The sequence below is a fragment of the Biomphalaria glabrata genome, chromosome 1 (genome assembly GCF_947242115.1).
Source record: "Biomphalaria glabrata chromosome 1, xgBioGlab47.1, whole genome shotgun sequence".
Classification (NCBI taxonomy): domain Eukaryota; kingdom Metazoa; phylum Mollusca; class Gastropoda; family Planorbidae; genus Biomphalaria; species Biomphalaria glabrata.
Genome location: NC_074711.1, coordinates 39209285 through 39233612, shown reverse-complemented (window position 1 = coordinate 39233612; position 24328 = coordinate 39209285). Strand labels below are relative to the sequence as shown.

Below are 24328 nucleotides of genomic sequence, written 5' to 3'. Positions count from 1 at the left end.
AACCACTCCCAATTAATTATTAATAGGTAAATGTTTGATTGTCCTTAACAAAAAAAAAATAGAATCAATTTTTTTTTGTTAGAGACACTGAATAATTGTGTTAGGGTCCAACTTGAACCAAGAATGCGAAGTGGCAGAAATAACGTGTACAAAGTTTGTACCAGACAGACAGACAGACAGACGGAGTAATCTTTGTAAAAAGTAAAGAATAGATCTCTTCAGTGGATCTTTGTTTCAGATATAATATATAATAGACATAGTAGTGTGCCATTCACAAACTGAACAGACTTAGTCATCCTATTTTAGAACACCTAAAGACCTCCTGACGATCAAGATTAGAGCATTCCTCTCATCTCACGTGAGGAGACGATAATTGGTCTATACACTAGTCAGATGGATAAAGAGGGGAAACAACAAGGGTTTCGCTACTACCCGGGAATCAAAATCGGCTCTCGAGTACCAGAAGTTTAGAAACATTATCATTTTCATTCATGAAAATAAAGGGGTTTTAAAAGGCATCAACTCCCTCTGTCTGTCTGTCTGTCTGTCTGGTCAAAAATTTGTACACGTTGTTTCTCCCACACCCTAACAATAGATAATTATGCATAATTTTAAAACCTTCTATTTAAGCCCTACGCTGGCACAGTGGTTAGTTAGTTGGTTTGAGGAAGCTAGAGCTCCCGAGCTCGAACTCAGGTCGTTCAATTTTTTTTTTATTACTGCATTTCAAAGCGATATCTGTAACATTTACCCAGAAACCCCATCCCCCCTCCTTTTCCTAACTGGCCCAGACAAGTGATACGATCATAGTGTATTGAGAAATTTAAAAGCATGGATTTGCACTAAACAAAAACATTGGTAAAAATATTTCTAATGGCACATACTTTTTATTGTTAGTCTAGATCAGTGGTCTTCAACCTTTTTTGGCTTACCGCCCCCTTTTTCGAATTATTTCTTTTAAAAAATCCGCCAGCGCCCCCCTCTAAGAAAAACACTATAAAGAAGCGTGAGAAGGCAAATTTGAACAAAATATCATCTATTTATTAATTTTTATGCTGTCACTTATCCCGCTTGAAAGACGACCGCATGCCAAAGGCGATTGTTGTGAACTCCTTGGCCTATGACTGACGAGCTTTGAGGAGGACTGAGTTACAGAGGTGCCCCCCTCCCCCATGAGCGCCATAAAGATTTATTCAGGCGCCATTTCGCTCTCACTGGCATAGAGGAAAGTACCTGGCAGCATTCTCTTGCAGCAGATAGCCTCTGAGAGAAACAGTTCGAGAGCTCTTACAAAAACTGCGGGACAAACATTTGATACACAAAGAAAAGCCAGCATACAACGGCTTTGTCTGCATAAAATTCGGGAAAATATGTAGGTCGCAGTTGGGTTTGCGTAGTTATGTGAAACACTGGACATAATCTTCGGAATTAAAGGCAAAAACAGCCAATATTATCATTATACAAAAATTATATCAAATAATTTGCAGTGATTACACACAAAAATTAATTGTAAAGACTTTCTTTCAAATCCTAAGAATAGTCTCCGTTTAGTTTTTTGAATATTAGGGCCTACTGTTTTTTTTTGTTTAATTGTAAATTTAGTTTTATTTTTTAATATAAATATTATTATTGCTGAATTCACTACAAAAAGAAATCAAGCTAATGGGAACCTTGTGCCCCATGCAGTCTGATAATATTAGAAATTTTAAGCTTTAAATTTGCCAAAGCAAGGCGAAGATCTCTTCTAGTGGCTACATCCAGTCTATTTCTTTGCTTATTCATTAACTTTGTTACGCTCTAAATCTAGGTTAACCATGTATGTTTACTGAAAAGCTAAAACATAATTCCAATTTCGACCACAGTTTTGGAATTTTACTGAAACATTTAAATGCAGCCACATCTCTGTTGTGCCTCCAGGGGCGTAGCTAGGAATATTCATCGTTTGGGGCTAGGGGGCTTGACATCTTTGGGGGCCGCTGCATTTTGCTTAATATTTTGCCCCCCTCCTTAAATGGGGGCCCGGGGGATTTTTAAATTTCCCCCACCCTAGCTACGCCAATGTGTGCCTCCTATGTTTACATTCTTTTTACTGAAGACGTGATTTTGTAAATCTATTTTTTCATGCAACTCAATTTGAACGTCAGTAACAGATGTTTAATAATTGTCATTTATATATATACATATTTTTAATTTTTAGAAGCGAATCTTAATTTCTTCATAGAGCATTGTTATGTGAATTGCATAGATATCGGTGTCATTGGGCAGTAATTCATTTGTCAACAAACAAGTTATGTGAGATTGTAAAACTCTTTAACAAGAATTAATATATCGATAAAAGAGAAAATGATATTATCAATAAAAATCAATCTCTTTCCTAGCAGTCGGAGGTTCGTTGCATTTATTTGCGTTAGATGCCTACCATGTAAAACAATTTTTTTAAGCCTGCTTTAAGTCATTGCCAACCGTTGAATCTTCCCGTTTCTCAAAAAAAAAAAAAAAAAAAAAAATTATTTAAGAGCTTAAAAAAACGAGCCATAACAATTAACAAACCCCTTTCGAAATCCAGCGAACTTCAGTTTACAACAAGAGTCTAACACCTTTTTCATCATTTGTTTCATAAAACTGTTGAAAGATGCGCTTATATTCGGCATGGGTTTGAATTTTATTTACAGTTTTATAATTAGATTCAAATAGAAATGAAATAGCGGGCTAAACTTTTCTTGTGTATCATAACTCACAATGTGAATAGTGAATAGATTTGTTCTTTATTCTATATTACCTATGAAATCATTGTAGCATCCAACCACTGATGGTTTCCTATATGTCCTCATAAGCTACATAACTAGACAATTTTGAAATAATATTTCATCTCTAACAAAAAAAAAAAGTCTATTTGTGTTACACATGTTTTAAAATAAATTTAGTTTTAATCAATTTTTCAAAAATATCATAACAATTTTTAAAAAGCTATGCATTTTTCTAAGAAGCCACTAAAACATATACTGCTTTGCCGTTTTTTTTTTTTAATATTGTTTTAATTGTAGATTTTTATAATTGTTCAGGAATATTCTTAAATTATTTTTGGATATCGCTATAAGTTCGTGAAGCCGACTTGGTTTCATAACCTCATCTGAAAATGCCATCAAAGTAGAACTTACTATTTTTCTAGTGGCAATTCACTAAATCTCAAGGAAATAGGTAGGCTATTACATGACATACCAGTGAGTTTTCGTAACAACATTTTATCAATGTTTTTTGTTTTTAAAAAGTTAAATTATTCTGTTAAATGTTACCTTTAATGTTTTTTTTTGCAATTAACACTTAAATATCAATATATTAACATATGTAGATAAAATAAACTATAATCAAAAGGCGTATTACCTACTTTGTTTCTCAAATCTTAAACGTTTATACGCGCGAAATCCCCAAGGATAATACATATGAGTAGTTTACAGCAAAAGAGTAAGAATTTAAATATAGAAAATGGGATTCCCGAACTCAATTTCTAACGCTGTTTCTGTTCTTAAATTAAAAGCAAGTTAAATATAATTTGTCTATATTTAGTTTCCCAGCTATAATGTTCAAGAATTTTTAAATTTGTTTTGTTTCAGAGCACCTTTAGATTCTTCTTTCCGCCTTTATGCCCAGCGCCCCCTTACGGCCCCATTGTGTGCCCAGCGCCCCTTTACCGCCCCTTTGGCTCTCAGCGCCCCCCAAAATCTCGAAAACGCCCCCTAGGGGGCGATATCGCCCCCGTTGAAGACCACTGGTCTACATCTATTACAAATTTAATCTCCAAAACTGATCCGAACTAATTGATACAAGTACTCTTAATATGAGCTTTGTGTTTTTTTTTTTAAGTATTTAAAAAATATTTTTCTTGTTTTGCAGGTTGTGTAAGTTAGAAATCACAGTTGCTGTATAAATAAAATAAAAAAAAACACAATAACTTGATCAATATTCTTTAACAGAAATTTTGATTTGCACACGATTTTCCGTACAGATGAAACTGGTGTCCAGCATGTACCAGCTGACTTATCGGAATCAAGACACGTCTGCTCCAAGTTGACCTCACGTAGAAGAGGTGAGATTTCTTTTATGACAGGAACCTCTTGGTGGGAAAAAACAACAACTCTCATTTCTCTCTACGACACACAGACACAGAATATAACTAAGGAGGTTATGACCTCTTTAGACGTTTTTAGCGGCCCCCGGAAAGGGGAATAGACGATATTAGTTTTGTGTGGTCTGTTCGTCCGTTCGTCCGTCCCGTTTAGATCTCGTAAACTAGAAAAGATATTGAAAATCCGAAATCTATGCAAGTAGTTTTTTTTAAAATAAAAATACATCATTTACTTTTTTTTAAAAAATAGAAATACATCATTTTTACAACTATTTACTATTAATAGTAACTAACACGAGAGGCTGTTTAGTAAGGGAGATGACTATTTACCATATTTTTAACACATTTATGCAAATGGTTTTAGATTTTTGATAAAAAATTAATTTAAAAAAATTTATTGCTCAGTTAAGTAAGCTCTATCATAATAATAACTACATTTACAAAAAAAAAAATAAAAAAAATTACTTTTTTTTAAAAAGAAAAAATCTATTTTATATGAATAATAGGGAACATAATTTAAAACAGCAATTAATAAGTAGTCTCCTATGCTATAGCGTGAACTGCAGCTCGATCAAATATAAATAGGACACTTAACTAAAGGAATTTTTTTTTCTACAGAAATGTTTTTTTTTTTCTTGAATGAAAGATTGACTCTTTACAAAAAAATTAGATCAATTAGTTAGTCATTATTTAACATCAGTTAAGCCAAGTTCACATCTAACTTCACCTTCACTTTCACTTATCCCATGTTCTGCTGGACCGTTGGGGTACCACACAAGATCTGTCAACCTTCTTTCTCCATTATTCTATGTCATTTACCTTTGATAGAATGTCATTCTGATATTCTTTCTGAAAATATTGAAACCTGCCTTTTTACCTGCCTGGGTGGACCACTTCGGGGACCGATTTTGAGTTTGTATTTCTACCTTGTTTTTTTTTTTTTAGTATACTTGCTGGAAAGAAATTCGTAACTGATTTATATTTATTTTAAACCAAAAGCATGTTTTTATACATTTATATTATAACTAGAGTCTATATGTAATTATCTAAATCTATATTTTAGTCTACAAATTGCAGAAGTTAACAGTTGTTGGTTGGTTGCTTTGTTGCTTGTCTATTTGTTTGCATCTTGATGTAGAAATTATTTAACTTAAAAACAAAAACATATTTCGTCATACAATTAGTAAAACAAACAAACCAAAAAAAAAAAAAGAACAAATATTCAGAATGATTGTGGCATTGACAGCAATAAATCAGAGAAGTGTTATTTGTTATTTTTTTAAATACGAAAATGTGATTCTCTTATTAGCTTTTGATTTAAACAAAACATTTTTGTTCTACATATTTTTTATGTGATTTAATTTCTTGTTTTTATATTTCCCTTTTTCTAAGTTTTTTTTTATTATTTCGTTCTTGTCAACATGTTAGTCAAAGTGACCTCGTCCAATAAATAGCGGATATTATGTGAACGCTTTTTGATAGAAACACGTGACATAGTAACTTATTTTTTACAATAGAAATAAAAACAAAACATTTATCGTTTCCCCCATATCGTAAGTAAAAATAAAACACCACAAACCATTCTACTGTACGTAATTTGTTCGGCGTTCGAAGTTAAGTTTAAGAAGATGATTTTTTGAATTGAATATCTAAAAGTGGATGTTATCCTAGACAACCTTAGAAAAAATATATACAAGTCTTAGAAATATTCAATGAAAAAAAAACAACAACAAAGACATTTAAATATTGAAAAAAAAAATTTGTTAAATTATATAATGTGTTTTCAAAGCTATACATATATATATATATATATATATATATATATATATATAGAAAAACGCAAAAAGTGGTCTATATTACAATTAGAGAAGTGTTTCTGATCCATTAAATATATATATATATATTATGGTCGTAGATAATCGTCGAGTAATTTTAACTCTAGCCTCCACCATGGAAGGCCGACTTGTTAGCCACTGAGCTTTGCAAGTACTTATAAAAGTAAAAGGTTTTATAGTCTATTGATAGTTTTTTTTTCTCATTGATTCATATGTTGTCATCGAATGATGAATAATTGTGCAAAGTTTCATCTTGAAGTGAGAATGGAAAGTGGGAGAAATAACGTGTACAAGATTTTGTACAGACAGACAGAGTGTACAAGATTTTGTACCGACAGACAGAGTGTACAAGATTTTGTACCGACAGACAGAGTGTACAAGATTTTGTACAGACAGACAGAGTGTACAAGATTTTGTACAGAAAGACATGTTAATCACAATAAACAAATAGATCTATAGAAGCTCTAGCCAAGATGAAGGAGATGTTACAATGAGTCGAATGATGTCCTTGAATATTTTAGGGGACTTTTCTTCTTGGCGTGTGCCAATGTCACATGATTTACGACGGACATTATCCAGGGCAAAAGGAAAAGTACGCGAGTTGTTAAAAGAATGGTTCTGGTGGTTCTTTTAGCAAAAAAAAAAAAAAAACAACCACAACAGTATTCTTTTGTTGTCAAATAAACTTCCGAAATTGGAATATTAAAAGACGTATGAAGATTTTATCTGGATTGGAACATTGGAAACCAAGTACATCCGGCTACAAATACAATTGACAAGGAAGTCGTTGCTAGGATTGCTGTAAAGAAGAAAAACAATGGAAGGAGATATTGCACAGACCGTTTCTATAAAATCAGAAAATGTGACATTTTGTGACTATATTAACAAAGAGTCTTTATTAAAATACAGATTTTCCATGAGATGACGTAAATGTAGGTAAAACCCACATCAGAAAGTACATTTGTCATGTTAAAATGTTTATAAATGTTTTAGCAAAGACGTACAAGATATTAGTGTCAGGGTGACTGTTAGCACCTTTGGTATTTTGTTTGACAGTACACACTGATCAGATTCACAAGTTATAATATTTTAAAGGAGAATAAAAACCTAATGTGATCAACTTAATAACACAAAAGTTCAGGGGTATGAAAATGTAGCTTCAGTGTCTGGAACCATGGAGGAGTACAGGGAATTATTCAGAACCAACAGAAAAGCTATTTAATAGATGTGTATAACATTCACTTAATCACTTAATGTGTTCAACATTTCTTTTTCAGAAAATGCTTTTTGCCTAGCAATTTTTTTGGTACAACTGAAATACTTTTTTCGTTCTGAAATTATAGCCACTAGAGGCATCGCTTGAGATAATTTATTTTACCTATCTTTGCTTTTTTATTTGGCGGTAAGATATTCTAGAAGGCCAAAGATACACAACTGTTGACAATGTGGTGACTAATTAAATCTGTTCTTTAACAAAACATAAAACGTTAGCAAAAAGTGTTTATATACAAATAGACTCTTCTTAAAAAAAAGCACTGTGATTCAGATGAAAAAAAAATTAGACATCAGAAGAAAATGTCAGGCGAGCAATCACAAGTTGCCGAACTATTTAAGAAGAGAAAAAGAGGTTCATTCTTATGTGCATTGATCATTTTTTAACGCTGAGCTCCAACTCCTAATGGAAGCAATCATTGATGAAGTAGACACATTTGGAGCAATCCAACCAAACATTCTTTAGTTCAAAACAACCGACGAAGTATTGTAGATGTCAAAACATTGGATTTTCCAAAAGGAGACATTCAAAAAGAAATACCATGTCTGATAAGAAATCTAAAGGCTGTAAAAGTAATTTTTGAAGAAAATCAAAAATCGACAATGCATGATTCATATGCTACTAAGACCTTAAAGAATATCTCTAAATCATTTAACAAAGCCTTCAACAGTTTCTTACCATCTGCATATACTTTACATCATGTAAAAAAGGATTTTAAATTTAAATGAAGAACTTTTTGAGACAAAGGAATATACGACACCTTCACAACGGGCAATTTGATTAAAAATAAAATCGTTCAAGAATTAAATTTAATGAAGTTAATGATAAGTTTTCTAATTTGAAATACAGAAAAAAAAAACAGTGTAATTTACTTATGGTTGCATTGTTGCAAATATGAACTATAGATTAATGGCAATGTCTGTTTGGGACCCTCAACAAAAGAAAACATTAGGAAACTGCAACAGATACAAAATAGAGCAGAGAGATTCATAACAAACGAATATTCACATTTGATTAGAGTAACACCTTTAGAAAAATCACTAAATTTAGAAAGCCTGGAATGGGTTGCCTGAGCCAGTCAGGAAAACCAATGTCTTGGCAGAATTTAAATCATTGGTTAACATGCGTGACTAGATGCATGACGCGTAGGACGTAATCATCTCTTTTTGAAGTAATGTTTGTATTATATAAGATAAAATAGGATAAGATAAGATTATGGACGAGTCGTGAGTGCAGAGTTTCACATGACTACACAAACCCTAAGAACTATAGATAAATTGAGTTTTAAAATTAAACGAATTTTAAAATTTAATAGGCTCTCATTTTAAATTAGTTTAACACTCATTTTAAATGTGTTCAATAATCAAATAACATAGGTCAGTATAAACTAGATGTATTACAGTTTAAATGTGTTCAATAATCAAATAACATAGGTCAGTATAAACTAGATGTATTACAGTTTAAATGTGTTCAATAATCTAATAACATAGGTCAGTATAAACTAGATGTATTACATTTTAAATGTGTTCAATAATCAAATAACATAGGTCAGTATAAACTAGATGTATTACAGTTTCAAAAAAACGAAAAAAAAAAAAGGAGTGCGGTGTGTGTGTGGGGGGGGGGGGATGACACCCTGAGCTGACTGCACCGGGTGACACTCATCCTGGTGACGCCACTGCACCCAGGCAGACAGAGTGAGGTGATAAAAGCTTTTGTATAAAAAAAAAAACAAATAAAAAAATTTAAGTGTATGTTACTGTGATTATTTTTTCCCTTATTATTCAAGTGCTCAATATTTTAAAGTTTACTATCCTATAAATATGTAATTTAAGTGCTCAATATTTTAAAGTGTGCTATCCTATAAATATGTATTTTAAGTGCTCAATATTTTAAAGTGGACTATCCTATAAATATGTAATTTAAGTGCTCAATATTTTAAAGTGTACTATCCTATAAATATGTAATTCAAGTGCCCAATATTTTAAAGTGTACTATCCTATAAATATGTAATTCAAGTGCTCAATATTTTAAAGTGGACTATCCTATAAATATGTAATTTAAGTGCTCAATATTTTAAAGTGTACTATCCTATAAATATGTAATTCAAGTGCCCAATATTTTAAAGTGTACTATCCTATAAATATGTAATTTAAGTGCTCAATATTTTAAAGTGGTCTATCCTATAAATATGTAATTTAAGTGCTCAATATTTTAAAGTGGACTATCCTATAAATATGTAATTTAAGTGCTCAATATTTTAAAGTGGACTATCCTATAAATATGTAATTTAAGTGCTCAATATTTTAAAGTGGACTATCCTATAAATATGTAATTTAAGTGCTCAATATTTTAAAGTGGACTAGCCTATAAATATGTAATTCAAGTGCCCAATATTTTAAAGTGTACTAGCCTATAAATATGTAATTTAAGTGCTCAATATTTTAAAGTTTACTATCCTATAAATATGTAATTTAAGTGCTCAATATTTTAAAGTGGACTATCCTATAAATATGTAATTCAAGTGCTCAATATTTTAAAGTGGACTATCCTATAAATATGTAATTTAAGTGCTCAATATTTTAAAGTGTACTAGCCTATAAATATGTAATTCAAGTTCTCAATATTTTAAAGTGTACTATCCTATAAATATGTAATTCAAGTGCTCAATATTTTAAAGTGTACTATCCTATAAATATGTAATTCAAGTGCTCAATATTTTAAAGTGTACTATCCTATAAATATGTAATTCAAGTGCTCAATATTTTAAAGTGTACTATCCTATAAATATGTAATTTAAGTGCTCAATATTTTAAAGTGTACTATCCTATAAATATGTAATTCAAGTGCTCAATATTTTAAAGTGTACTATCCTATAAATATGTAATTCAAGTGCTCAATATTTTAAAGTGGACTATCCTATAAATATGTAATTCAAGTGCTCAATATTTTAAAGTGTACTATCCTATAAATATGTAATTCAAGTGCTCAATATTTTAAAGTGGACTATCCTATAAATATGTAATTCAAGTGCTCAATATTTTAAAGTGTACTATCCTATAAATATGTAATTCAAGTGCTCAATATTTTAAAGTGTACTATCCTATAAATATGTAATTTAAGTGCTCAATATTTTAAAGTGGACTATCCTATAAATATGTAATTCAAGTGCTCAATATTTTATATTGTACTATCCTATAAATATGTAATTTAAGTGCTCAATATTTTAAAGTGTACTATCCTATAAATATTCAATGTCCTACCAGGAACATGCTTACTTTCAAAGACAAAAACTTTATTTAAAACTAAACTCTAAACAGACACTCCCTGATTCTGCTCTATACAACACTCATACGTACAACAGGTTGTTACTACAAAAATGTAGTTAGTTCCGGTTTCTTCATTTGCAAATTACTACCTTCCTGCCTCCCCCCTCCGGGTCATTTGTTTCTTTTGTCTCTTATGATATATTAGTGTGCGCGCTTGTGTGTGCAAGGAGGTCTGCGCGTCCATCTTAGTTATGCTTTTGTTGTTCGTTCTGAGATTTTTTTACAAAAATTATCTACCCTTCTTCTTTCATGTGCACTTATCTCCCCTTTCCTCCGCGTGCACTGCTTCCTGCAGTCAAAGGTTATAATTATGGGATGTATGCGTTTCAGAGGATTTACGAGAAGCCCTGACATATGATCTGGTTTCGATTTTAAAACTCAAACTGATTGAAGTCTATTTCAAGGGGAGAACATTATAAAATATCTATATTCCAGATAACGAAGCCAGAACACTGCTTTTATAGCTGAGGATAATAGAGTAATATATGGAAAGGACAAGGCGAGTAGAGAACAGATCGTTCATTTCATTATATACTAGTTTCTTACAAGATCAGATTACATGACATGCTATATAGTTCGTCCATTGTGGTTCGATGATGACCACTTTTGTCATCCGGCGGCTGAGGGCTTTGCACATAGTATAAAAACATAGTCAAGTTCAAGTTCCACTTTCGGACTTAGCGATTTATATGATGTAAAGGTCATCTGTTACTGTGGACACGGTTAACGAGAATGTCATGTGACCAGCACAACGACCAACCGCCTTTACTTTTCCCCAACTAATTAGAGGACCTCCGGTTCTGAAACCAAGAGCTTTACCGCTCAGCCACCGCGCCTTTAAAAACTTAAGCAATACACAAAGATGTAGTATTGAAAAATACTTAATTCCTTACAGTAAATCTCTATGTACACCATTCCACGGTATCATTTTTTTTAAAAAATATCTCACTCTCTCTGTTTCTACACCTCTCTCTCTCTCTCTCTCCTTCCTTTCTCCCTGTCTCATTACATTGACGTTTCTCTCGCTCCACCTATAACTCTTCTTCTTTATCTCAATCACTAATTCTCTTCCCTATCTCTCTCTTTCCTTCTCTGACTCTCTGTATCTGTAGAGTTTCATGAAGCAGCATTTTTTTAAAATTCAGACTAGTGTTAGGGTTAACTCAAATCAGAGGGATATTGACTTGATCATTAATTCACCAATAGCTTTGTTAATGTAAACAAATAATCTATATATTGAGAAGAAAATGTGTTCATCCTTCATTCCACTATTTCTAGGTGATGACCAATACTGTCCAGATAAACAAGTTATTGACTGTAATCTTCAAAGGTGCTACTTTCAATTGATCGTCATGAGAGGACGGCTTCCCTGGCAATGGTGTTTACACGTCAGTCTGTGCTGATCCGGTCTCACTCAAGGATGTGGTTCTTGTCGATGCTGTCTAATAATTTATGACCAAACCATCGTTATGTCATGTCACATAGTGTCAGATATAATCTGACTTAATCATCACTCACAAATGACAGGTAGCCAGCTCTTAAAGTTAAAGAAGCCTCGAGAATCTAAAACCCATTCTTTACCGGGTTTCGAACTTAGACTCACGGGTTCGGCAGCCAAGCATCATAACATACGACCACTTGGCCTATTATTATAGACAGTGTACAAAATATAAAGGACACTAAAAATGTCTAGGACAGTAATCTATTTTTTAACAAGAAGTTATAGTGTACTCTTTAGTGACAGAGTAGTATGGTGAAGGGAGAGAGAGAGAGAGACAGAGAGACAGAGAGAGAGAGAGAGAGAATGAGAGAGAGAGAGAGAGACAGAGAGAGATATGGAGCAAGAAAAAAAGACAGTAAAGAAGCAAAGAGAGACAGAGACAGACAGAGATAGACAGAGAGTCGAGAAAAAAAAAGATAACAAACTAATAGGCGGCCTCTAGGGGTCCGTTGTTAGGTAAGTAATGCAAGTTAAAAGGCAAGTTTCAATATTTATTCTTTCTTTCTTTTGTTGACAGATGAATATATCCATTGTGATCCAGTATAGTAGTAATAAAATGCAATTGTTATTACAAAGAAAATAAAGCGTACATATGGATAAAAAAAAGGTCGTTATACACATTATAAAAACAACGACCTATGAACTTCACACCACCACAATCACCACAATCACCACAATCCTATCGTTCATAATGTCCATTTCAAACCTAAATGTATGCGATCACACACACCAAATGCACGAGGTCCAGCCAGTCGGAATGAGGCCAGCGCGTGAACATGGCATGTTTTTTCTACATGCAGATTGTAGCTGAACATATTGAGTCAACGAACACCGGCCGTGTTCTGTTATTAAAGAACAAGAACAACTGCCTTTAAAATGTTGTAAAAATGACATTACCTACAAATATATGCTTACACCAGAAAACACAGACACACACACACAAACACAAATGCAAAACATTTTTTAGACAAAAATAGAAGCTTTATATAAAATGTGAAACTTACTCTTTTTTTTTTTTTTACTTTTGTATATAATAGTTAAGTCTGTCTCTCAGTCTGGTAAAAAAGTTTGTACAAATTTAGCACAATTATTTCATTGACCTGACTACGTACGAATAAAAAAAAAAAAACCAATGGACCTCATTCACCAATCGTAAACAAACAACATTTAGTCAAGTGATCTTATTGAGAAAACAACGAAAGAAACGGTCACGTGACAACCATCATGAATTAAACATTAGATCGTAAATTATATAGAAGAGATAGAGCATCACATGGCTAAATGTTGTTTGTTTACGATTGGTGAATGAGGTCCATTAGTGAAGTATTTAAAACAACAACCTGTTTTTCTTGTTCTTAGAACCAAAAGGTTATACAACATCAAATTTGACCATTTAAAATCCATAGCGTAACAAAGATGAAAATGTCTTTTCTTTTAATAATAATAATAATAATAATAATCTTAATTGTCCTTATAGAAATTTGTCTTACAATTTGTGCATTACACCAAACAAAAAACATTATAACTATAAGAAACCAAAGTGTACATTCACACCAGACTCACTCATAATGTACATGTGACAAAGTTTATATCAGATTGTTCTTATTTAATGATTTGATTGCCATGGGAACAAAAGAGTGTTTGTGTCTGTTTGTCTTTGCCATCGGTGTCTTGTATCTCTTTTGTGATGGTAAAATCACAAAATCCTGACACAAAGAGTGATTCTTTATTTCGAGGATCTTGTTAGCTTTTTTATAGATGTTTGTCTCAAACAACTGCCCAAATGGGGTTTGTTTTTTGCCAATGATTTTACCAGCAGCATTTAGGATTCTATAAAGTTTATTTGCCATACCAGGCAGTAATATTGAAACTTAAAATATTGCAGATGTGAGCGTGATAAAACAGCCAAGGCTTTTTCGCTAACATTAAACGAGGACAGTTTTCTTAGTAATAGTAATCTTTGCTGCCCTTTTTTGCTGATATGATCAGTATTTGCAGTATTCCCTATGATATTAAAAAGAAATGTTATTTAGAAAAGAAATTATCTGATTTTAATGAGGAACTATTAAAAACAAACGTAGGAAAAAAAAACAACATCTTGTTAATTTTCTGCTTTCTTTTACGTTGTTAGTTGGCAGCAGAATCAAGGGAGCTCTCTGCAAAATATTTCTCGAGTGAAGAGCAGAAATCTCGATGTAAACAAAGGCTTCACGAATCATAAACGTCCCTACAAGAAATGCCATTTTCTTCGCTTCTACCCTGACAGCAACCATGTGACTTTAAGTGTTGCTCTTCATTAGCGGTAAGCGAGTAGTGTTTTGAAACGTAGTGACTTCAAGCTAGTGGTTTGTAAACAATGCTTCAAAACTTATTGTTAACAATTATGCTACAATTGAAACTTTTTTTCGACCGGATTATGTTGTTAAAGAGTTGTTTGAAGAATGAAATTCGGCTGTAACTACTAACACTTGCTGCTCAGAGTGAACTAGAGATCCCTGAGTTTAATCAAGTGGTAGCAGACTGGAGGCACTAATAGCCTTTGATGACTTTACTAACTTTGTCGATGTAGGCACGCTTTTTTATTAGATGCTTTATTTTTTTACTCACTAGCTATTAGCGTAGAGAGGTTTGAACCATCATTAAATATAGTAACAGCAAAAATAAAAAAAACGCATAATCACTGTGTCATATATATCAATACTGCAAGTTTTCTATATAAAACAAAATTAAGGAATTACCACTAATTACTTAATTCTGTTATTGATTCATGTATTGTCATCGACAATGAATAATCGTGCAAAATTTCAACTTGATCTGAGAATGGGAAGTGGAAGAAATAACATCTACAAAATTTGTACTAGAAGAAAGATTTGCTATAAGCTTAGTACCAGAAGAAAGATTTGATTTAAGCTTTGTACCAGAAGAAAGATTTGATATACGCTTTGTACCAGAAGAAAGATTTGCTTTAAGCTTTGTAAAAAAGAAAAACGTTTGGGCTATTTTCTAACTATTGTAAATAAAGGTAAGTCTCCTTTTTAGACCTTGTGATCGATAGGCCAGATCTGTATCTAAGGCCGACTGTTGACGAAGGTGTCTTCTGGCCAGCACAACCAATAGCCTTTTCATCAACTCATGTCAGGTATCTATCAGAGTAGGGTGGACTCAGGGGTTCACCAACTAATGTCAGGTATCTATCAGAGTAGGGTGGACTCAGGGGTTCACCAACTAATGTCAGGTATCTGTAAGAGTAGGGTGGACTCAGGGGCTCACCAACTAATGTCAGGTATCTATCAGAGTAGGGTGGACTCTGGGGTTCACCAACTAATGTCAGGTATCTATCAGAGTAGGGTGGACTCAGGGGTTCACCAACTAATGTCAGGTATCTGTAAGAGTAGGGTGGACTCAGGGGCTCACCAACTAATGTCAGGTATCTGTAAGAGTAGGGTGGACTCTGGGGTTCACCAACTAATGTCAGGTATCTGTAAGAGTAGGCTGGACTCAGGGGTTCACCAACTAATGTCAGGTATCTATCAGAGTAGGGTGGACTCAGGGGTTCACCAACTCATGGCAGAATCCCGAATGTGTGATTCCTATTGCCCTTCTTGAAGACTATTTTCATATGAACTGTTCCCTAAATGAAACCAATAAATAGTCTACACCCGGGGAGTAGAGATGGTCCTTGAGTCTTGACTTCTTTTTGTATACGTCTTCTTTTTGTATACGTCTTCTTTTTGTATACGTCTTCTTTTTGTATACGTCTTCTTTTTGTATACGTCTTCTTTTTGTATACGTCTTCTTTTTGTATACGTCTTCTTTTTGTATACGTCTTCTTTTTGTATACGTCTTCTTTTTGTATACGTCTTCTTATTTCTTGTTTGTACTCTTGTGGTCTCGACTTTTGATGGCAATACAAAATGTTAGCATCACTATCTATGGTGTGTGTGTGTGTGTGTCTATGATGTCTGTGGTACGAACGGAAAATTGTAAGCACCAGATCGAACCAGAGAAGTTGTATCGATATTCTAGACTAAACATATTGCTGTAACTCTGCCTACAGCGAGCCCAAAGAACCTCAACGAAAGTGATAGGTAAAAACAACAATTTAATTATAGACTAATAGTCGGATAACAATTACACATTCGAATAATAACAACACTTGTTTACATCAGCCATCTTTTGACTTCCACACTTATTTCCTGTCTCTGTCCCGTGTCTCATGGTGCGCAGTCTCACACCTAATGACAACGTGCAATGTAGAGTCTTAACACTGCCCCCTCCTTAGTTATGTTCGTCCCGAACATGACCAGATTTTCGACAGGGCAGTGGAATTGTCAGTGCAGATGAAGTTCTGGCAAGAAAGTTATAGTTCCACTGGAGGCCAGGCTATAAAACACACAGTCATTTCCCGCTATCTCCAGAAGGTAGGCCTTTCTACACATGTCCATTAACCACATTATCAGTGTCCAGTTTCCGCTGAAATTGATTCATCTTTTACTCTGCTTTGTGAAGGCAGACGTACACACGTTTGTCAAGTACAGACCTGTTGATGGTTTTTCTGGTATTTGTATTGTTCATTCGAGGTGCCGCCCGTACAGTTCTTATTAAATTTCTGTCTGCAGTTAGTACTGGTAGCCAAACAGGAGTATTGGACGCAGACCCAACGTTGTCTGATTTGGTCATGCCCATTGAAGCACTCATATCACGGACATCGAAAGCAATAGTTTCACTCTGCCTATAGGTCAATCCTCTAGTTTCTCCATACAGCGTTTTCTTTTCGGGTCTGCGCTTATCGTTAAAAAGGTTGCCACTTTCTTTATCTTGAAAGCTAGACGCATCTGATTTGTCATTATGATCATCGACGGCGCTGCCACCACCAACACTTTCCTTGTAACTACCCGTATAGCCACAACAGTGATTGGTTGATGTTTCAGTCTCCGCTCTTCTAGGATGTAGCTGGCCTTCCAGTTCGATCCACGTCAGTTTGTCCCTTTTATGATACCTGTTTACTGACAGATTAGACCATTTTGGTATGGTCGTATGTTCGATTCGTTTCACCTGAATGCCTTCCACACCATCATCAAGCAATGGGAACTCTATGTGTCCATATTGTACAGTTCCACTTCCAATGTTTAGAGATAAACCGAATTCCTGCATAAAATCCAGACCAAGGATGCAGTCGTCGACAACATTGGCGATCAGAAAATCATGACTAAATGGTTGACTTCCTATTTCAAAATTAAGCCGTACCTGTCCTAGTATAGGTAACAGTTCGCCACCTGCCGTTTTAAGAGTGTAGCCATTCACTCGTATTATTTCCTGATCTCCGATCAGACTGGGTCTAACTATCGACCGCGTAGCTCCTGTGTCCAAGAGGAACCTATAAGAACCAGCGCCAATCTTTCCCTGCACTCTCAAGGTTCCGCTTTGCTCTAACACTCTGAAAGGAGTCTTCATTCTCGGAGTTCCGATTTCCTGGGCTGCCCGTTCTTGCTCCCTAAACCCGTGGAATCGTAGCGTTTGACGTTCTGATGTACGGCCTTGGCCTTGGAACAACATGTTACAATTCCTCCGTACATGACCTGGAGTGTTACAATTCCAACAACGAAAAGTCTTTCTACTACGCCTTGAGGTCTGATAATGTTCCCGTTCATTTAAAGCCTTTTCCACCATTCTTCGAATCAGCCTCGGCAGATCCTCCTCTTCCGACACATTTAACGTCCGACAATAGGGTATGTTCCTCGCTGAAACTTCGGCCGCCTCGTAGGACAGGGCATAGATGAGGGCTTCGTTAATTTTCCGTTTTCCGCTTATTCGGATGGCCTTCTTAAGTTCCGAATCTCGCATTCCATCTATGAAAGCATCTGTGATCAGAACATCCAAAAGTTCCTGTGTTGCCGATGGGTAGGCAAGACGGGCGAGACGTTCTACGTCTGCTGCTAATTCCTGTAATGTCTCTCCGCTCTTCTGTTGTCGATTCTTTAATTGCATCCTGAAAACTTCCTGCAGGTGTTCATTGCCGTATCGTAGTTCCATTGTTTTGACCATGGCATCGTAGTTCGTCCGATCCGTCATAGTCTGTAACAATACGGCTGCCTTTCCTCTGAGTGCCAACATAAGACCAGTTGCTTTCTCTGCTTGAGTATCCCATCTGTTGATTTGCGCCGCCGCCTCGAATTGTAATCGATACACCGACCAAGACACAGAGCCGTCAAACACCGGTGGTTTAATCTTCCCCGTCATTTCAGTCACAGTGGCACCCGCATCTTGTTTCTTTTGCAGCTCCGCCTTCATTTCATTTCGTAATTGTTGAATTTTAGAATCAACATCCTCTACCATCCGCGCGACCGGAGCTCAGTTACCTCATCTCTTAATTGTTGTTTGTAATCGTCCATATCCTTTTTCAATCCAAACACAACGGATTCTATAGAGCTAAGTTTATTACCTAATTCATTTTTAAGTTCATCCTTCACCAATTTCAGGTCTTCCTTTATTTGCTCTTTCATCGATTTCCAAATCTCCGCCGTATCGGGTTCTATTTCAAATAAATAGGTGTCCGGATCCTGTTCGTCATCCATGATGCTTTGCTTCAGACGCTCCATGAGCGCCTCTTTGTTGCCGCTTACCTTCAGCTCTCTGCATCTGAGTTCTCGTCTAAGTTCTATCAATGAAAGCTGACCAAGTGTTTTCGTTGACGCCATCCCGTATCGTTCTCACGTTGGCCTACCAAAACTTACGTTGGGTTATCCGAGAAAAAAAATGTTGTAACGGTCGTGTATAAAGACCTTGTTCCCACTTTCGTTGAGAATCCCACTTCTGACACCAATTGCTGTAACTCTGCCTACAGCGAGCCCAAAGAACCTCAACGAAAGTGATAGGTAAAAACAACAATTTAATTATAGACTAATAGTCGTATAACAATTACACATTCGAATAATAACAACACTTGTTTACATCAGCCATCTTTTGACTTCCACACTTATTTCCTGTCTCTGTCCCGTGTCTCATGGTGCGCAGTCTCACACCTAATGACAACGTGCAATGTAGAGTCATAACAATATTTATATATATGCAATGGTTTAACTAATTCAAGTATGGTCTGGTTTCCCAAGACCTGCAAACATCTCTGGGAAACCAGCCACTTGCCCACTTGGTTCTGCTGACAATTAAATGGTACTTAAATTTTCTGTACGGTATCCCAAAAGGGGCTTGGGGTGTGTGTGTTGGTGTGTGTACGTGGGTAATGCAAATTGAGCGTCTGAACGAGACCGAACTTGGCAGGTAGAGTCATTCCACTGTATATTGGATATAGTTCAGCCACTTTAAACTAGACAACACACTGTAAGGGTGAAGATTTATTGGCCAAAGGCGGACACGAATAAACCAATTTTGTTTCCATAATCAACAATTAAATGTAATCCACCCATAACATACAGCTATCGAAGTCTTTTAGTCACTGGTCAGTATATCCTAAGATGCTTTTATTTATTAACCCTTTAAACGCGTGTGGTAGATTAGCCTCCAAGTATCAAAATTGTAATTCCATTTTTGTATGCACTCATTGTAAAATAGCTCAGCACTTTAAGGGTTAAAGGTAATAAGTATCTGTGTATTTGATATGCATATAGTTTCTCTTCCGTTCTCCACTGCTAAATCTGGTCCAAATAAAACTGAAACTCTTCAGCATAGAATGGCCAAATTGATCCGAGAATGGGAAGTGGACGATTGTGACCAGACAGACGGAGTGAGCTGATATAAGCATGGTAAATACTAGATCTAGTTCTGGACCTCACCTCACCATGTGACACCTGTAATATAGCAAGCTCTATGGAGCGAGGCAAAGTTGGTAATTCCCGGCAAGAATAACATTTACAATAGTTTAAAAAGTTGGTTATTCCCGACAATAATAATATGAACAATAGTTGAAAAGTTGGTCATTTAATACTTGCACCAATGCTAAGTAAACCTGTGGCCGAAATAGAGGTGTTTGTTTTTTCAGCTATGGCTTTTTTCCAGAAGTGAAGATGTTCCATTAGTATGTAAGACAACACTATTTCTCTGTAACAGGTAGCGACCGTTTTTATCTGCTATAACATTTTTATATTGAACATTACTGAGACGGAAATTCCGTTTTGATACATAAAGTATTTTCGTGAGTCTCGACACTTGGTGTCCATGAGATTCTCAGTGAGCCATATGTTATCGAGGACACGGCAATCATATCATGGGGCGGAGTAAACAGCCAAAGTTGAACTTAGCACGGACATCTGTTTGGTTCGCGCTGTGATCTACCTGAACATGTACTCACCTCTCAATACAAACCGCCACTAGAGTGAGCACTGTGACCTACCTAGACATGTACTCACCTCTCAATACAAACAGCCACTAGAGTGAGCACTGAAGAGTAGAGGGAGCACACCAAGATGGTCCTGTCTATCGAGCAGGCGACCTGTCCCAGCTGCCACCCGTCGTTCAGAAGAAACAGCACGATTTCTGGCAAGCCAAACAGCATGATCAACGAGTCCGCCAGGGCAAGGTTGAGGATCAGCATGTTAGTCATGGACCTGGTAGGGAACAAAGGAGTTTGAGAAGGGGAATAAGCCAAAGAGTTGAAGAGTTTGTCAATACAAACACGAAAAACACTAAAACGTCTTTTAAAAAAGAAAGGGAAACAATTTAATATTTAAAAATTAAAAGAAGGTGTTTATTTGATAAAGAAAAACTAAATAAAAAAAAAAAATAACAATTAGCTGCTTAATATTTTTAAAAATATTTATTAATATTGTAAAACTTTTTTCCTCTCTTTCTTTTTTGAAGATGACAGTCAGAAGTAAATTTTTACTGTCTAACAGTACCAACCAATACACAAATACACAGAAAGGAAAACAAACTCCCCAACTTCAGGTTTCACAACTAGACCGCATACTAAAATTCTCCACACAGTCTATTGTATCCTTCTATATTGATTATCTCTAGATAAAGATATGTATTGAAATCTCTTGATACCTGTATGATTAAGTGTTCATAAGCATGTGAAAACTGAATGCAGAGCTTTAAACCACAACACATTAAATGCTTTTCAATCGGAAGTAACTAGTACAATGTATCAATGAGAAAACGTGCAGCAATGTCTTTTGGAGATTGCAATTCACTCCCCCCCCCCTTTCTCATCTTTTCTCAGTGCTCAACATGTGTCTCAAGCCGATCGACTCATGGCTTCAGAGCTCTTTGGTTTCCCAGGGAACCACCCACTCCCTCTAGTGCAATGAAACTGTATCAAAGGAGAATGGTGAGCGCAGTTGGTGTGTGTGTGTGTGTGTGGGGGGGGTCAAGATAAATAACTGGCGGATAGAAGAACATAGCGCTGTTGAAAAAACAAAACTCTACTTTGTAATGCTTGTGAACCACTAATACAATAGATGTACAAGATACCATTGAGATAAAGTAGTGCTGTTTTGGTTTAGTGATTCAAGTCTGTGCGTGCCATTGTTTAGGTTTGGATTTGTTGGTTTTTTAAAGGGGGAGGGGGAAGGAGGGCCGCTTTTTTGTGTAGCTCAAAAGTTATTGTTCTTGATAAATGTGCTCTAGTTTACCTCCCTTTTAAACTTTAACCTATATTTGTGTTTTCTACTTGTGTATAGCTCACTAACAAATGTTCAATGTCTACAACAAGTAGCTTGTATGTGCTTGTAAGTCTCTTAAACTAATTACAAACCTATCTGCATTGAACATTACACACTTACTAAATAGGCACGATGCTATTACAGGCCATTTATAATAAACAAACCAGTATCTAGTATATACAAGTAACTCAGTCTCGACAAATTTACCATAACCCTAACCCCAAACCCTTACCATTACACCAAACAAAAAACATTATAACTATGGTGTAATGGTGGACTTTCTACAAGTATTTATTGTTATGGTGGACTTTATACATGTATTTATTGTTATGGTGGACTTTATACATGTATTTATTGTTATGGTGGACTTTATACATTTATTTATTGTTATGGTGGACTTTATACAAGTATTTATTGTTATGGTGGACTTTATACAAGTATTTATTGTTATGGTGGACTTTATACAAGTATTTATTGTTATGGTGGACTTTATACATGTATTTATTGTTATGGTGGACTTTATACATGTATTTATTGTTATGGTGGACTTTATACATGTATTTATTGTTATGGTGGACTTTATACATGTATTTATTGTTATGGTGGACTTTATACATGTATTTATTGTTATGGTGGACTTTATACATGTATTTATTGTTATGGTGGACTTTATACATGTATTTATTGTTATGGTGGACTTTATACATGTATTTATTGTTATGGTGGACTTTATACATGTATTTATTGTTATGGTGGACTTTATACATGTATTTATTGTTTACGGATAGTTAACACATGTATTTATTGTTTAAAATAAGCTATGCATGTATTTATTCATATTTTTAAAAGCTTATATATGTATTTTTTTTTAAAAAGATTATATATGTATTTAATACTACTAATAATAATTATAATATTTATTGTCCGTAAGGAGATTTATCATACAATTTGTGCATTACACCAATAAAAACCCCTTTATAACTATAAAAAAACAAACTATACATTCACACCAGACTCACTCCTAATTGACATGTGACACGTTTAGATAAGGTTGTTTCTATTGAATGATTGGAGTGCCAGGGAAACAAAAGAGTGTTTGGTTTCAAAATACATGTATTTATTGTTTTAAAAAATAGCGTATAAATGTAGTTAATGTTAAAAAAAAAGCTTATGTATTGGTCACGGTAGGTCATGTCATCCATCTATCTCGCTAAGAGAGTTCATGTAAAAAACACCTTCAAATGATCACACACTTATAAAGAAGCTAGAGAGATATTCCAAAAGAAATATCGAGCGCTAGGGAGAAGTAAGCTGTGGGCGGCATTTATTGATTGGGCATTGAATCAGTTGTGGTCAGGCACCGATTGAAGAGAGGTCATCTTTCAGCATATAGACATAACATTTTCTTTTTAGCCCATTAGTTGGTCAGAGTAGTAACCTTATTGTGATATAGAGGCAACATAACACCTCTACAAGACAAATCCTACATCTATGATGTAGCTTTATCTAAGTCACAGCTGCATCTATGATCTAGCTATATCTAGGCATAGCTACATCAATTACTACACAATTCTATGACACAGCTATATCTATGATACAGCTTATCCCTGACACAGCTACATCTATTACTACATAAATCTATGATACAGCTCCATCTATGACATAGCTACATCTATTACTACATAAATCTATGATACAGCTCCATCTATGACATAGCTACATCTATTACTACATAAATCTATGATACAGCTCCATCTATGACATAGCTACATCAATTACTACATAAATCTATGATACAGCTCCATCTATGACATAGCTACATCTATTACTACATAAATCTATGATACAGCTCCATATATGACATAACTACATCTATTACTACATAAATCTATGATACAGCTCCATCTATGACATAGCTACATCTATACCTAAATTGAAAGCCGTGATGCTTATAACAAACACATAGACACGTTTTACTATAGTAGCACCATTAGTAAATTTAGACTAAAAAGTAAATCACTGGTAGCAATAATACATAAAATACTGAAACATAACTTACAAGTACAGAAACACAACCAAATCCAATACTTAGCACGAAGAGGCACACATTTCTTATTTCATATGCAAGGACTGATTCATGCAAGTGCTCATTTTCCATCACGCCATTAGACTGACTAGAGCATGAAACGGGTTGCCTGAATCAGCCAGGAAGACCTATGACTTAGCATAGTTTAAGTCTCTATTTAACATGCACGACTAGATTGACATTGACACAGTAGGGCGTAATTATCTTCTTTATGGAAGGACGGTCTTTATTGTATAAGATAATCTATATCAGTGCTACATCTATGACTGAGTTGCACATGTAATGTTGCATGGGCCCAAATTAATTATAATTTCGATACATTTGTGTGAAATCTAGTTAGCTTGATTTTTTTCTAGCCATGGTAATACTACTTAACAGTAGTGAAAGCCTTTAGCTCTGGTGAGATTCTAAAGACAGTGAGAACATCCCCATAGAAAACAAGGTGCTCAAATGTACGCTGAGTCCAGGCAATCACTTCTGCCCTGCAACCGCGATGTTATCTTTTAGCCAGAACGAGATTTTATTCCTAACGTGTTCTAAGCGTTTACCTGAGCGCAACAA

At 34.9% G+C, this 24328-nt stretch overlaps 1 protein-coding gene across 1 annotated transcript in view; it reads right to left on the bottom strand.

Moving 5' to 3' along the window:
- Positions 1–24328, bottom strand: part of LOC106063119 (neuropeptide receptor 15-like) — a 183174-nt gene that overhangs the window by 56454 nt on the left and 102392 nt on the right. Inside the window, exon 3 of the mRNA XM_056035671.1 lies at positions 20425–20622. Within this exon, the coding sequence (XP_055891646.1) occupies positions 20425–20622 (198 nt within the window). The remainder of the gene's footprint in view (positions 1–20424; positions 20623–24328) is intronic.